Below are 16520 nucleotides of genomic sequence, written 5' to 3' on the forward strand. Positions count from 1 at the left end.
GCGGATTTCCCCACTTTCCCTCTGGGTCTTCTTCCTGAAGGCATACAGGGTTTAACAAAATGAAGAGAACAGGTAGAGAAATCAGGCACAGTTACGCAATACAGCTGATGACAATCCAATAAAATACTTTAAAAGTATACATTTAAATATTGTTTTTTACATTTCAGACTATTTTGCAAAATGAAATACAACTCATTTCTAAATAAGGATATTGAGGCTAGTATTTTTTAACTGACACGCAAGCTAGGTAGCTTAGGTTTAAAGCTTAACAGAAGGGGACAGCTGCACCTTGGAAAAATAAAAGATTTAAAGCTTAGTTTTTGACTAATTGTGTATTTAAGTAATAATAATGTGTTAGAAGTAAGATCCAATTTTGACAAAAGCTCCAAGGTGAAATGATTATGCTCACTATTTTTTATGCCGTAAGAAAGTCCAATTCACAGAAAACAAAATGCCTGTTCCTATAACCATGTAATGTATCCATTTATCATTCTTTCTACTTTCTTAGCATCATCATGTTTCCACATTAACTCGACGAGCAAAATAATACAGCTCTAAAGCACGTTTGCCTAGTAGTATTTCAGTTATTGCCCTTTTTTTAACACATACAGATACAGGTTCATAATATCTTAATGCTTTGGGTTTTAGGTGGAATCTTGATTTAAACTTTATAAGCAATCAAACAATGAGAAAACCACTTCCAGAGACATTTTTCTGTGTGTTAAGCTTCCCCAGCACATGTAGGCAATCGGTTTTTCCAAATGCCCAAAGGGCCATAAAAAGACAATGGAGAAAAAAACTTAAAACTAATGAAAATAAAAAGGTAAAAAGCATAACGTGAGTTACATAAGACTACAGATATTTGAATCTTAAAGGGATAAATATAATCACAATTAGAGCCAGAAAAACAAAAAGTACCAAGGTGCTCTTTATAGCACCTAGATACTTTTCAAACAAACATGAAACAAAATTAGTGTTTGTGTAATACTAACTAAAGCAGGAAAGCACAACCAGATATGGATGACAATATCTTGTCTTCAACAGTATCATCTGAAAATGTCCCACAATAATCACTAAATGGACCATTTTCATGACAAAGAATATCTTTAAGACAAAATGTGTTGAATGATGTGTGGCCGCTTATTGGTAACAGAAAAAGGATGGAGAAAGGACTTTATCATCTATATAATGTATTCTCAGGAAATATAAAGGTTGGGAAGAAGTTTCTCCATTGGAAGTACTTTTGCCCAAGGATTTTGAAATAGAAGTAATGTTTGAATTAAAGTAATATAAAACCCAAACTTAAGAAGAGAATGCAGTTTATGTTGCAGCTACCACAAATAGTTTGATCAGTGGGATCTCTGAGGCAATTGTTGTTTGTGAGCACAAAGTTTTGAAGTAAATGTTCTTGATTTTTACTTTTTATGTGTTTTTAAATTCCGAATGTACTTCTCCATAGCTGCATTTATTTCTATGACAATAATTGGCAAATATTTTAAAGTTCCAACACTATAGTGTGGTTAAAGACTCAAGTAAATTAAGAATTTATGAAGAAAAACTATTTCAATGCAGAAATGTGATTTTATATGGCTATGCAGATCATTGTGGGAAAGACCAGAATTACAGCTTTTGTTCCAATTCACCACATTTATCACTGTGGTGAATTACAGAGCCTCCAAGTCTTGCAACTGCCCTTTTAAGTCCCTCCATAGGGTGCCAGTTTGTAGAAATAATACAATATAATATAATATAATATAATGTAATATAATATATAATATAATATAATATACCGACAGAAAAGCGAAAGTTCAGTTTACGTCATGATGTCATGTCAGTGTAAAATGTAATAAGATGAGAATGAGTTACATAGCATTTATTATTACACCTAACCCTTAACTGCAACCTGCAAATCAAAAAAGGGAGGCATTTGTCCAAACCTTTTCTTACTAATATGGCTGCTTTGTATTTAATTTGTTCCCTTTCATATAAAGCATTATTAGTTGTGCTGATGTATGATTCCAGATTATCATATGAGAGGAAGTGACAAGGCCAGATGAATTAATTCACATTTCAATGTGACCCCTTCTCTGAATTCATCAGCACATCCACAGCTCCTATTTTCTATCTCTATCTAGTTCAGCCTCTGTCTGGTAAAGACAATAAGAGGAACAGATGAAGCAGAATTAACCTGTCAGCTCTGCTTAATCCCAGAATATCTCATTTATTTGAAGAATTTGTTTTCAACAATTTGTTTCAGAGCCGGCTCTGTTAATGGCATCACTAACTGCCATCTGTTTCTTTAGAGTAGAAAGGTGAGTATTATACCACTTGTACACAATATCCTGCGTTGACTTTGTTCAGTGTGTTGCCCAAGGTCATAATAAGTGTTGACCAAAAGAAGCTACCACAGATTGTTGTTGCTTCCATGCACAATCATCTCTTGCACATGAGATGAATACTTGTGTGAATAGTTTGAGGGACTCAAGGATGAAGATTGTAGTGAAGGACAAGTGTATGTTTGTTTTTATATAGCTTCACAATAAGTGCTCAACAAGTGCACGAAAGAATGAATGAACAAGATTTGAGTCAAAATCAAAACCCGTTTGGATAAAGATTGACCAATTAGACAGACTGATTTTGCTCAACCCATGATTCTTACCTCATAAAGGCTGCTCAATACACAGCAGCTTATAAATACAATGTCAGCATTAATTTTCTTACCTTGGACTGCTACATTGTCGCTATCCAGATATGGGAAGAAATTTTTCATGTTTTGTGTTGAGACAGGATTTCATTGACATCAGCTTCACTCAATTAATGTAACTTCATTTTAACTTAAATCCAGTGTCTGTCAATCAGTTTCACAATCATTACTTCAAGCATATTTTAAAATAATGGTTAAAGACTGTGTTTACTGTATCTTGAGGACAGTTTGATAATTAGCAAACTGGCATCTCAGTCTGTTTGTAAGAAAGAAAACAAATCCATTTCCCCAAATGTTCACCCATAAGTTTACAACGTCCATGCTAATTTCCAGATTTCAAACAAATCTCAGAAAACAGAGGTCTTGCAGTTAGTTTCGTTAACCACACATGGGAGGACAGTAGTTTTCATAGTCAAAGTCACACTAGGAGATAGCAAAGGGATGGTAGAATTTGAGTCCTTAATGTCATACTGAGTTCTTGAACATGACATGGAGGTGTCCAGGAAAATCTTCGGAAACGTTGGGGAGTCTCTTACAGAACTGTTGTCCTCTGAACGAGAGCACACCAGTTCCCGGAAGCACTCTCTAAATCGCGTGGACAGCAAACTATAGATGATTGGGTTTACTGCAGAGCTTAGGTAGAAGAAGATGCCAGACAGGATGTGGACGTACTGATAAACATTGTGCATCACGTCGGTCCACTGGCTGACTGAGCTCCACAGAAGCCGCTCAATGTGGAAGGGAGCCCAGCAGACTCCAAATACAGCCACAACAATTGCTGCAAGATCAAGCCAGACAGAGAGAAAGGTTGTGGTTATCCTAAGAAAATGCACTGTGCTTCAAGGTATTAGTATTTGTTGAAAGGGTTTTGCTTGTGAGAAAAATGTTTGAGTCTTTTTCAACATATTTAAATAGGAGTCACTGGCAGCCTAGAAACAAATGCATTTACATTAGAAATCTTGATAAAACAATAATTCATGTCAGAAAGAAATAATTATCATAGCAACTCCCACATGAACCAATCTTTTAGGTTGTCTAATGTGTAACCTGAAAGCTTTTATGATGATAATAATAATAAACACAGCTGTGTCTAAAGTGATAAACTTGCTTCCCGTTGTATGAAAAGCAAATGTGAAAATAAATCAACAAAAAAAATTCACAAAGCCATTATATCTAAATTATAGCTCTTGCTGAGTGAATATTTGAGACACCACCTACCAAACATAAAAAAAAAACAAATTTGTCTATTCAAGAACCATTTTACTGAAAAGTAAAAGGCTGTTACTTATCAAATGTGGAAGGTTTTATTGCATGTGTTTCAAAACGATGAAAAAGGGGATAGTTTCCCCTTTACCTTTATAGCAATTTAGCTTGAGGCAGAAAACAAAAATATTCACATGCAAAATGTTCTTAACACCTACATGATTTGACAATCTATTTATTGCCAGTTCTGAATATCTGTCTTTCACGGTGCTTCGGTCTTGTCGTTCTTGATTCTCCTTTTCATTCCTCACCTTGTTCCCTATTTGTTAATCTCTTATAGGTCTCTCTCTCCAAAAGAGGCTTAGCAGATACAGAATAAATGTAGCTATTTATTGGATATGAAATCAGAATAACTTGTTATAGGTGGCATCTAAACATAAAAGTCCATATCTTAAACCATTTTTCTCAATACCTGACATTAAATTAGATTAATATCAAAATAATTTCTATTTAGTAAATGCCAGAGCAATGTGAAAGATATATTTAAAAATCTTCTATTCCTTTATTCATATTCAGATGTTTTAGCATATAAATAAGGTAGAAATGCCTTTCAACAATTTTGGAATGCCCAAACGTTGATTAAACAATCTAAACTTATGATATAGTAATTCGTAAAATCTTATGTAAAAACGGTAAATCTGAGATTTACTTTTTAAAGTCAAAACACCTCAAACACAGATTATTTAATCAGATGGAAATAAAAGAAATCACGAAATATGTCATGAATCACATTGTGGGTCACAATAAGTCTGGCCCAACAGTTTCCAAATTCCCAAACGTGCCACTTTGTGCCCCAGGTACAAACATCTTTTGGTGTAAAAACAAAAGCAAAAGACCTTGTGAAGATGCTAGCTGAGGCTACAAAGAGAGTATTATTATCCATAGTGAAACTGCAACATTCTGGAATGAAATGCAGCAGAGACAGAAAGAAGCCATTACTCCTAAATCAACATGAAAAAAGACTACATTTTGCAAATGCACACAAGACATTAATTTGGCAGGATTGTTACATTTGGAGAAAAATGAGAGAACAAAGCACAGGGTGGAAGTATTATGTTGTGTGGTGTTCACAAAATAGTTGGGATAATGAGGATTGTCTTAAAACATTTTTAACAAAGTTATGAACAAATAGGTCCTGTACATGGACAATGACTAAGAATACTGTCAAATTTGAACAAAAAGACTTAAGGTCACCAAAGCCTGTTTTGGTGTTGTCATCAGGGCCTAATAGTTGTTCCATAATTTTTGGGCATAGCTGAAAAGGTGTGTGCAAGGAAGCCAGTCTACAAACTTGACTCATACACAAGTTGTATTCAAAGAAATGGGCCATAGTTCCAGAAAAATATGTGACGACACAAAAAAAATCAAGAGCAAATCGCCTAAGCAGGTGATTAATAATCTAGGTTGTATAATGGCTAGTCAGATGCTTTTGTTCTTGGTTTTTTAAACATTTGCTCAATGAAGAAATATATAGCTACTTAGCATCGCCACTACATCATTCTAACACGTGGAGGTAATGGTCCATTGGAAAAACAGCTTGTTGTCCAAACTTATCCATATTTATAGTCAGAGTAACAAGCAAAACACTGAAAACAAGTGGGACTGTGACAAAGAGGGCAGGCAGGGGATCCAAGTTTAACCTGCAGCTAAACACAGAGAGTAGGACATAGGATGGGGATGATTCATTTGTCTGTACGCTTCACACTTATTAGGCTTCATAGCAACGTGTTGTTGTTCTGGCAACAGAATTTTGTTTAGATTGTTAACAGCATTTGTGTCGGTGAGTGTGAGATTTGGTCAGATGAGGGTTAGTGGGGGAAAGTTTCTTTCATTTATGTTCCCAAATAAATGCTTTATTGTTCTAAAGTTGTTAGTGTTGAATTTTGTAACTGAAATAAAATAGATATCTATTAGAAACACCAAAAAATTTTAAAGCAGAAATGTATTTGATATTATTTTGCTTGCGGTCAAATGCATTAGCGACTTTAAGGTCTTTCTTGTGGACAATGTAGAAGATAATTTAACTCAACTTAAATTTATATTCAATCTTTACCTGAATAGAGATAATAAAGTCCCTTTCAACTGGCTTTGATTGTCAGGACACTATTTAGAAGTGCATAAAATTTAAAAAACAAAACTTTTAATGATCCTGTGTTTATCCCTGTTTTTAATGTAAACCCATAAAGATCTACCTGTTTCAACAATTATGAAATAATATTTATGATTCATGCATAAACATCTGCATATTACAGATACTGTCATAACTTTTATTGTTTTCTTTATGTAAGTTGCTGTTTGTATCTTGCCCAAGATACTACTTGGATAGTGAAAAGAAAATAGGATCTATTGATTTGAAATATAAACTTCTCCATAACAACCACAACAGGTGGTGACATTTCTCCTCCATTGGAATAAATTCATGTACGACTTGCCACCATGAGGAAGTGATTATTCTTACCGGTTGGAGTTTTTATCATCTTGGCAACTGAACAGAGGAGAATTTAGTTGCTTTCGGCAATGTTTCTACCATGTCCTGCACGGTTATGTGTTTGTGATCATTTCTGATCATTATTTGGACTTAAACTTAAATTTAAATGATTGGAAATAAGTGAAATAAGTTAAAGAGAGGAGATGAACTGATCATTTCAGACCTGGAGGTTGTTTGATCATTTTGCAAAAGAAAGTCCCATTAGATGTGTGTAATGGGACGTACAATTTGAATGTTGCGATTTATCTGTGCAAGAGTTTCTTCCAGTGAAGTGATGATTATACCCACTGTAGGTTGCACTGCCAACAGGGCAAGATGATGATCTTCCAACTGATATCCAATTTTAGCTCACAATGGAAAGGAGCTTAAAGGAAGATTCGATCTTTTAATAGATTTACTATTTGTGTGTGTGGAGGATGTGTCTCTTCCTGCAGATTTTATTTCTAATAAGCTAAGACAAAACAACAGTAACTGTAGCTTAAAGATAGAATTACAATATTTGCTGTTTCAGTGTAGTAAATTAAGATTAAGCTTAGAGGATTGCTTAGAGATTGCTTTCAGACTTTCAAGAAATTGAAATTATATTTCTTAAATCACTTTTTTCTGCATTCTAACTTTTTTTTCTTTGGTTGTAGAATGAATTAAATATTGTTTGTGTATTAATTTTTAAACAATTTAAATTCCCAGTTTTGTTTTTATTTGGTAACACTTGTTTTGTAAGATAGTTTTCTTAAAAGTTGTTATACTGCATCCATAGCTCTTTGTATGTCTGAATTCCCGAGATTGTGCTAAAACTTACAAAAATATATTTTAAACCAAGAATTACAGCAATTTTTTTTCTTAATATAATCAAAAAATAAGCTTTAAAAAGCTTATAGTGATATTGAAATACTTTTTATTTGTTTTTCATTACCTACAAAACAACTAATCTGAAGAAACATTCAAATAAAAGATCTGACAAGTGTTTTGTAGCTTTTTTTCTATAACATTAAACATTTATGGCCAACATTCACATGTAAGATAGAAAAAATGATGTCAGTTTTATAAATATTTGTCTTTTTAGAGTTGTTTTTTTCTATCAGACATAATTCACAGTTTCATTTCTCTGGGAGGGTAATCAATAAAGCAACACATTTCTAGAAATACTTGACAAGTGTTTTTTTTTTTCTACAGACCCTCGCTTGCTTATAAGAAAAACTCCGACAGGAGCACGAATTCAGAGATGTGTTGTAAAACGCTCAATGATGTTCTACACTTGTGCTTGAGGTTATATTGGAATCTGCAGCTTGAGATAAAAGAACTTCTTGACATAACAGACATTCAGATTAAGTACTTCTGGAATTCATTGCAGCTATTATTTACATTATGTTGAAAGACACGATGACAAATAAAAATCAATTTAAAATGTTTCCAAAAAATTTGGACAAGACATTAAAGGGACAGCATGATGTGAAATCAAATTTTATGTTATCCCCTTTGCAAAATAACATGCCTGTTGCCTCCAACATTTCAGGCATATTTGAGAAATCAAATGGTTCTTTCTTGCATGTTTGAGAAACAACATGCATGAAAGAATCCATGTTTGAGAAATCTTCTTATAACCACACACACTCAGATCCTTCAGACTAGCCAGCACCAATAAGTGACAACATGGTGGAACTGCGTATTACTTCTCAGTCCAACACTGGTAAAAACTATGGCAAAAAGAATGAATAAAACAGCAATGCTGTGACGAATTCCTGAAGACTTAAGTTTCAGAAAGAGCACAAGTGATTAAAGAGTCAGCTGTCCAATTTCAAGGAGTTAAATTACAAAGTCAATTTTCTTTTAAGTCATATTTGATTTCATTTTTATACCAACTGAGTGTTACAGTTGCTCGATTGTAGTGTGTGCCTGGAAAATACATAATACTGCCCTTTATAGAATAATCTTCAACACCAGTTTAAGGACTGTTGAGGACCCAGATCAACTTGTTCATATAAATTATACTCACAGAGCATCTTGACGACCTGTCCTCTACGCCCATTCTCCCCACTGATCCTTCTCCTGGTGTTGCTGCAGCCGTTCTTCCCCAGGTTCTTCCTGGCATACCGCCTTTCTCTACTCAGATGTATGCCCATCACAAGATAGAGCATGCTAATAATCATCATAGGAATGAAGTAGAAACACACAGTTGTGATTTGCATCACCAAGTTATAGATCCAAATGGGCTTTACCACAGCACATATAGCTGACTCCTCCAGTCTCTCAGGCAAGTAAAAGAGGCCATGAAGAGAAGTGTTGGGAACGGCACAGACCATTGACACTCCCCACACAACGGTGATGACGCGCTTGGCATGCTGATTGGTTGAGAGGTATCGCGTTTTCAGTGGATGCACAACAGCGATGTACCTCTCCACGCTGAGTGCTGTGACATTGAGGATTGATGCGAAGCAAACTGTCTCGAAGAGGAAGGTCTTGAAGTAGCACCCGCCCTCACCAAAGGGGAATGGGTAGTTCTCCCACAGGTCGTAAATCTCCAACGGCATCGCAAACATCAGCACGAGGAGGTCCGACACGGCCAGGCTCACCAGGTAAAAGTTTGTGGGGTTTCGCATCTTCTTGTGCTTTGCAATCACTGCACATGTCAGAAGATTTCCAGACAACCCGGTGAGGAAGATTAAAAGGTAAACTGTTGTCACAGGGAAAAAAAAGGGGGATCGCTTGGGACCGAGGACTTCAAAAAGGTTGATTTCTGTAAACTGCTCAACAGTATTGTTCCCTGAGCCATTGACTGGAATGCTAGTGTTGAAGAGTGGTGCAGATGCAGTGGAACCCGGCAATGAAAGCTCCATTTTAACAAGGAGACCCGGATAAATAATGGGAGGTGACAAAAATCCTTTCTGGTTTAGTTCAACTACTCGGACCTGAGTTGAAAAGAAAAATAAAAAAAGATCAAACATTTTTCTGATGATGAACAACCCTGAGACAATGTTTACTGTCAAATAGCCTATATACATATATTTCTACTTTCATGGTAATGTTTTCATGCCCCAGTTTTTTGTCAGGGAAAACAATCAATATAAATCATCCTGAAAAGGTAGAAATCCAACCAAACAATTTTTGCAGGGTTTAAATAATGTACTGATTAAAACAAGTTTCTATCAAAAGATGACAAAAAAAATACTTGCTACAAGTGTTTAGGTATACAAACTACTGATATTATTCCACATTTATAAAAATATAGTTATTAACTTTTTCTATTAGTCTATACATCCTTTTTTTAAAGCTTATTTTATAATTAATATTACTGTGGTTGGCAACATAGGATATGCTATGTCTAAAACAAACATTTGAGTCTGACTATTTGCATAAACGTAATAATAAAGATTGTTGACACCATTAGAATAATTCACACTTAAATTATACCTGCATTTCAAGTTTTGTTTGTGATTTTGCAATAATTGCATTATTACAATTGCTGCAATAATACATGTTGTAAAAGAAAATGCAGACAGTGAACTAGCAGATTTCTTCATGTGTTGGAAAATGTAGCTTTAATGGGGTTGAAAACATTCTCATCAGCCGTTTGCGGCTCAAAATAAATGCCATTACATATCCTACAATGATATGTGCTCATGACTTCTTCTGAAAGGTCAATTAAATTGCCTATGTAGAGCAAATCTGAAATTGTCTGATACAATGTGATGGAGTATGAAGCATTTAAAAACCAATTCTAAAATAATTCTCTATTTATGTGTAAAATCTTGAATAAAGTGAAATAAAAGGCAGCCTATAGCCTAAAGGATTTGAAATGGCTGGGTAATTAATGCAGTGATCAATTAAAAAAAAAAAACATCCCCACTTTTATCTAATCACAGAAAGGTTACGAATGTTTACCTACAAGACATACAGAGCAGAAAATGTTTAAATAAATCCTCACCTTGATGTCGATCTGCAGGTCGCGTTTTACTGTGAACACGTTGTGCGGTCATGCTTGTAAATGGAGCGGCAGACGGAGCAAACAGTGCACGGATGCAAAAGTTCTTTCGAACGGTTCGGTTCCGTACGGAAAGGAAAAGGCAGACCGAGGTTCCACACCGGGAGAGAAATGGGTCTGCTCTGCAGCTGTGCTCGCCTTTAGAGAGAAATGACCCGGTGAAACAGAGGGGGAGCTGGAAGGAGCCGAGGAGAGAAAGTGATGAAGTCCAGAGTAAAAATCTAATCACAGGATTGTAGTAAAAACAATCAGCACGAATATCGATCATCCCCGCACATTCTGAACTCGGACACAGCGAAATATTTTAATGACATTTTAAATTTACATTAAAAAAAGACAGAAGGAAAAAAAGAAAGAAAGAAATACCTGCCTAACGAACTTTTAATGCAAAAACTCGATCGGTATACTTTTAGTGTAGATACCATAACCTCTGAGCGGGGCTCAGTAATTTCCGCTGCTGTGATGACAAGAAAATGAAAGCTTTCTTGTAATTATTAGACTGCTAAGTCCTGATTATAGCATGCTATCTTATAATTATTAGAAAGGGTCTCATAATTATGAAACTTAAAAAGTTAATAATTTGTGTTTTCCTTTATTCTTTTTGTAGCCTGTCCCTCAATACAAAGATTTAAAAAAGGTTATTGCAGCCCTTTTCATTGCATTTCATCAACATTACATAAACTTGGCTGTCAGCTACTACTTTTTATGTCTACTGGAGCTAATTTACTGAATACTTAGAATCACTCCACAGAAGAGAGTTTATGTGGGAGATATCAGGGGTGGAAATCAATAAGCTGTTTTCACCAAACAGGGTTGGTTGCTCTCAATGGTCTGTTTCACACAAATAAAAAGGAAATAAGTTTTAATGTGTGAAATTTGATTTTGTGGATTTTATTTCCATGCTAATGTGGCATCAAGGCTAATTGTTATCATTACCTATTGCCTCATTGCCTGAGCATAAGATGACGTTTGAGGAATTATTAATATGCAGCTATTCAGATTGACATTAACTTTACACTAGATGTCAACAACAACCCAAATATTCCCCACATACAAAAAATAAATAAAATAAAAAATTGCTTCCCATTGAAGCTATGTGTAAAAAAAAATATTACGATGTACCAACATGCAAACTGGAACTGTCACTGGCAGAATGTGCCTTTGCCACAGAAGAGACCAACATCAGAATTTGCAGCAATAAACACTTTGGGTGCGTTTGGTATAATACATGATAAATGTTTGAAAAACACAAATTTTCCCAAAGATAAACATGGTGCAGGATCTATAGTTTTGTGGACTTGTTCATCTTCCAAAAGAATTTGAAAATTTATTAGATCATGGCATCATCTACTTCTCATGTTGCCTGTGCAAAACAAAATAACACAACCTACACTAAAAGCTATTCACTTTTAGTAGAATAGCTACATAAAACACAAAGCCAAATAAACATAACAAAAGCTCTCCTGTCAGAAAATTAAGCTGTCTTGTGTATCAGACCCTATTCAATTAAAAAAACTGTAATCTGTAAAGCAAGCTGAAGAAAAGAGCGCACATCTTTAACAGGAATACCAGTGGTAAAACTTAGGATATACTAACAAGATCATGATAAGAAGAAGAGAAGGAGTTAAATGTCAGATATTTTAAATTTAGGAGTTCAAAACGTTCCACCTGAGTGAAATAATTGAGTGATATAAAATCCCAAGGTGTGTTGGGGGTCCTGCAATAAAAATGTAGCTTTGTTGATAAAGTTTTATTACAATAAGGAGAGATACTGAAATGTCTGAAGCTCTTAATATATATTGTGATGCTTTCTGGGTTTGTTTTTCTCCAAACATACATATGCAAAACAGCGCTACCAATGCAGTGTCTCTTGGATTTCTTCTGAAAAATCCTTTAATAGACTTCTTGGCACAAGTTAATCAAAGAACAGAAAATAGCAGGGTTTTTTTTTTTTTACTTCTGACCTTTAACTTTTTAAATTGACTGGATTGCTTGCTTGCCTTTGTCTGCTTTGTTGGTTGTTTGTGCTCCTGATTTGCAATTGTGATGTGTATAATTAAATATCACTGGATTTAAAGGTCATATTCAGCACCAGATCTATAGTTGAAAAGAAAAACATAAAAATGATAGAAAAGGCATAAGGCATCATCTAACTTACATGACGCCTTTTGCAAATACGTGTCCTAAGCCAAAAGATCAAATATAATTTTTCAATCTGAAATTCATTTGCGGCAACTGGATTTCTTGCTTAACTTTGGTAAAGAAATGTTAATATTTCAAGCAAAACATTGGCCATAAAAACTGTTAGGAGCATGAGATATGTTCTGTCAAACATTCATATGGCTCCAAAACATAAAAATAAACACAAGGAATAAATAATTAAATTCTAAAAACTGTGTAAAGAAAATTTGATGCAGGCTGTCAGAGACAATTTACGTCAAGACACTGAGGAATACATCAGTGGACATTTGGTTGACTGTCCTCTGAGTTAGAGCCACACAGAGCTGATAAAAGCGTCTCAAACCAAATCTCAATCTTCCCCGCTGAAGCTCCCTGCACAGGGACCAGGCCATGTCTGGGCAAAAACTGTATCTGTGATTATTTTAAAAGGTTGACTAGAGCACGCCAAGGGCCCGTTTCATGAATGAGTTTTCTTAAGTCATATTTGTCCTTTAAAAGCTGATTGGCAGGTCATAAAGAAAAGCCTTAAAGGATGATCTAAACCCTGCTTCCTAAAATATTTTTTAAACTTAATTCAGGCGTTACCAATGTTTTGTACTTCATGTGCTAAGTGTTGTAGGAACTGCTTTCACTTATGGATCATAACATGGAGAGATTTGGCAGTTCTGGTCAGTTAAGCTTGTTTAAGTGGAAGCAGAATTTATTCAACATTTAAAAAAGATATTTGATGATGTGTGTTTTTGCACACTTAAGGTAAGATTTATTTTTGTTTTAAATAACCACACAGGTAAATTCACAGGTAAAATCTCTCAACAAGTTAATAACATAAGTAAAATCTGAAAAAAATTAAAAACCTGTAGAGGTTTTCTGCTAAAAGCTCAGAATTGACTCTTTATCTTTACAGCTTATTAATTTAGATATGTACATAAATATATAAACCCAGTGCTATTGTTGTTCATGTTGTCATATTAATTATATTCATGTTCATCCATTCATATGCAGTATCTGCTATGATTGGTGGCTGATGCCTTGTCAGCTCAGTTAGTCCATGTCAGCAGTCTGTTGTCCACAGACTGCTACAGTTCCTGCTGTACTCATCCCAAAAACGTCTAATTATAACACATATATGTATTATAATGTCTGTACGTAATTGTTGAATAAACTGTGCTATATTCCACATTTTTTTTAGAACATAGTTCCAAAAAACTGTACTATCTTTTATAGTTTTATTGAATCAGATGGATTCAATAAAGTCCATCAGATTGTCTGATGGACTTTATTGAGCCCTCAGTTATTATCAGCACTATTAAATTAGTTGTGCTCTCCCTCTGGCAGCAAAGTTTACACAAATATAATGAATTGAAAAGCATTACTTCATACAAAAACATTAGGCAGCTCTGTCTCTAATGATTGTAAGGAAGTTTCAAAAGTACATTCACTCTATAAGGAATAGATTGAATGTTCCTTAATATATATCATTGTGGTCATTACCTTATTTGCATTTTGGGAAATGGAGCTGGATCTACATCCAAATTTATGTGATTTAGTTTCAAGGCTTTACTAGCATGAAGTAGAAGGACAGAAACAGTAAGAGCAAGGAGAGATTTTAAGATAAAGCAGACAACTGCCTCTTGTCTGAAGGACCAGACCTCATAATGATGGTGACCTGTTACATTTAAATTTAACTTAACAAGTCGTTATTATGACAAGCTGAGCCTGCAGGAAGACATTTCAGTATCTTATAATGTAAAAAACTCTTCCCACAGACTGTTCAGAGTTTCATATTTACCTACTGTTCCACCTCCAGTAATTCTTCCAACATATTAATAGAAAAATCAGGTATGAGACATTTTCTTTTCATCAGAATAACATATAGAACCCTTATTGATGCTTGACTTTTAGGCTAATTGGAAGCACTGATCACTGATGGCAAATGAGATGAAAAATCATACAATGAAATCCATAAATCATCTTGTAAATGTTAAGAAAATGTCACCTAACACACCTTTAAAGCCTGACCCATCAAAAAATAGTCAGAAAATTTTAATTTTTTAGAACTATGGAGCCTTGAAGCAGAATCCCCCCCACAAAAAAAAAAAAAAATGTGCCATGTCATTTATTTTATAATCTATATAAATGTGGTGAAGGAAAATTAGTTTGATGGTTCTCTGCTAATGGTTGACCAGTTCCATTTTTGACCTTTAGACTAAATGTGGTTTTGAGAGAAATTATATGTATGTGATTCTTATCTACATGCTGTTGTAGAAGATATTGAGGCAGGTTTTGCTCTTGTAGGTTTTGGAAAAGCTCTGTTTCACATTAACTTGTTTGAAAACTAGATGCTTACATTATAGAAAAACATTACACAATACTGCTGTAGTGTACCATTTTGAAACATGTCTTTTTTACACTTTCACATTGTAGTAATTAGGGTTGCTTTTGTTCATAAATGCTAATGACTAAGGTGCAGTCCAGTGCTACAAGTTTAGACAATTCTGGCATTTAAAATGTGATGTTTATATTAAGGATGTTGTTTAATTTGTTTCAGATACTGGATACTTGAAATGTTTTAATATAATTCTGCAAAGTAAGAAAAACTATACTTGGACTTTCTGTTTGCTCGTTTATGTGTAATTATTTTTAATGTAGGAGTTAATATTTCTAATGTATCTTTGTAAGAGAGCATTTAGAGCTATAGTACAAAGTGATACAAGTGTCAAAAATCAACTCTTTAAAGCTAGAATTAACTCTGTTTTGGTGATGGATGAATTCTCTTTTCCTTGGTACATTGTACTCCATATCGTATAGTTCAGAAACTCTAACAGATGCTCTATTAGTCTTGAAAGAGTAAAATGTTATCGGTGAAAGAGTTTATTGATACTCTCAAAGTATTATAATTGTACATTATTGTGGTGTTATTTTTTCACTCTAATGTCCAGTGTTCTTTCAACACTGGGAATTTGGACCCAAATAATCACTGTAACATATATACTCCACAATTTGCTATGTATATTTAAAAATAGTCTTTAATTTTACCTGCAAGTTTCATCAGACTGTCAGGAATATCAAAGCTTTCAGTGGGATGGAGTCTTTCTTTGAGACCGCTAAACTAGTGAATTGTGACTGGAATTAAAGAGGCCTACTCTCAAAAACTTGGACCTGCACATCAAAGGTAAACTGGCAAATATCGAAAACTGACAAAAATGTGCTCATTAGTTAAAAGAAGTCTTTCTCACTGTTGCAATGCCAAAAAAATATTTTCACTGACTGTTGAAAATAGATTAACATTTTAAATAAGCCTCTCTTTTTTTCAAAACTGATGATTCTTTTTAATTATGGTTAGAGATATTCCTTTCTCATTTACTATCAGAAATGAACTTCTTGGTCGATTGAAAACAATTATTAATCTAAATATGCAAGAAATATGAATAATTTTGTGCTTAGCTGCACATGCAACTGTGATGATAATGGAAAGTCCGTCTCTAAACGTTAGTCCAAAATCTTAATTGATCTCCATCACCTTCTGCTGTTTTAATTACAGAAAGCTTTAAAGCTTTAATTTTGTATGTCTGACAGATGCTGCCATACTAACAACATGTGCAATGTAAATCTAAATAAAACAGTGATGTTGAGCAGGGAACGGCACAGATTGCTGTGTGAAGCTGAAGAGCTCTCAGGAGGTTGCGCATCAACGGTCACAAAAATGTTTTTGTTGGGAGTGAGTCCATTACAGGCTGAACTATTCCTTAATAATTAGAACAAAAAATAAAATACAATGGACATTTGTAGAAAGGATGAAATCAATCAAACTATGTCACTGAAAGAACGTAGAACAATCATGATGTCTAACAAATTATTTATTTCTAAGTTGTTGCTTTTTTGGTACTACATAACATTAAATTTAT

At 34.4% G+C, this 16520-nt stretch overlaps 1 protein-coding gene across 1 annotated transcript; it reads right to left on the reverse strand.

Annotated features, from left to right (window-relative positions):
* Positions 1 to 1766: 1766 nt before the first annotated feature.
* nmur3 (neuromedin U receptor 3) lies at positions 1767 to 9322 on the reverse strand. The gene is made up of 2 exons (XM_055050018.1): positions 8449 to 9322; positions 1767 to 3482 (listed from the first exon to the last, which is right to left on the reverse strand). The coding sequence occupies exons 1-2, from the start codon at positions 9287 to 9289 to the stop codon at positions 3052 to 3054; spliced, it is 1272 nt and encodes a 423-aa protein (XP_054905993.1). The 5' UTR covers positions 9290 to 9322; the 3' UTR covers positions 1767 to 3051.
* Positions 9323 to 16520: the final 7198 nt, after the last annotated feature.

Source organism: Poeciliopsis prolifica, unplaced genomic scaffold (genome assembly GCF_027474105.1).
Source record: "Poeciliopsis prolifica strain line A6 unplaced genomic scaffold, Auburn_PproV2 SCAFFOLD030, whole genome shotgun sequence".
In the NCBI taxonomy this organism is placed as follows: domain Eukaryota; kingdom Metazoa; phylum Chordata; class Actinopteri; order Cyprinodontiformes; family Poeciliidae; genus Poeciliopsis; species Poeciliopsis prolifica.

Coding starts and splice junctions, on each gene's coding strand:
- nmur3 (XM_055050018.1), bottom strand. CDS start 9,289: ATGGAGCTTTCATTGCCGGGTTCCACTGCATCTGCACCACTCTTCAAC. Junction 3,483..8,448: donor ACAGGTCGTCAAGATGCTCT/GTGAGTATAATT, acceptor TTGATCTTGCAG/CAATTGTTGTGGCTGTATTT.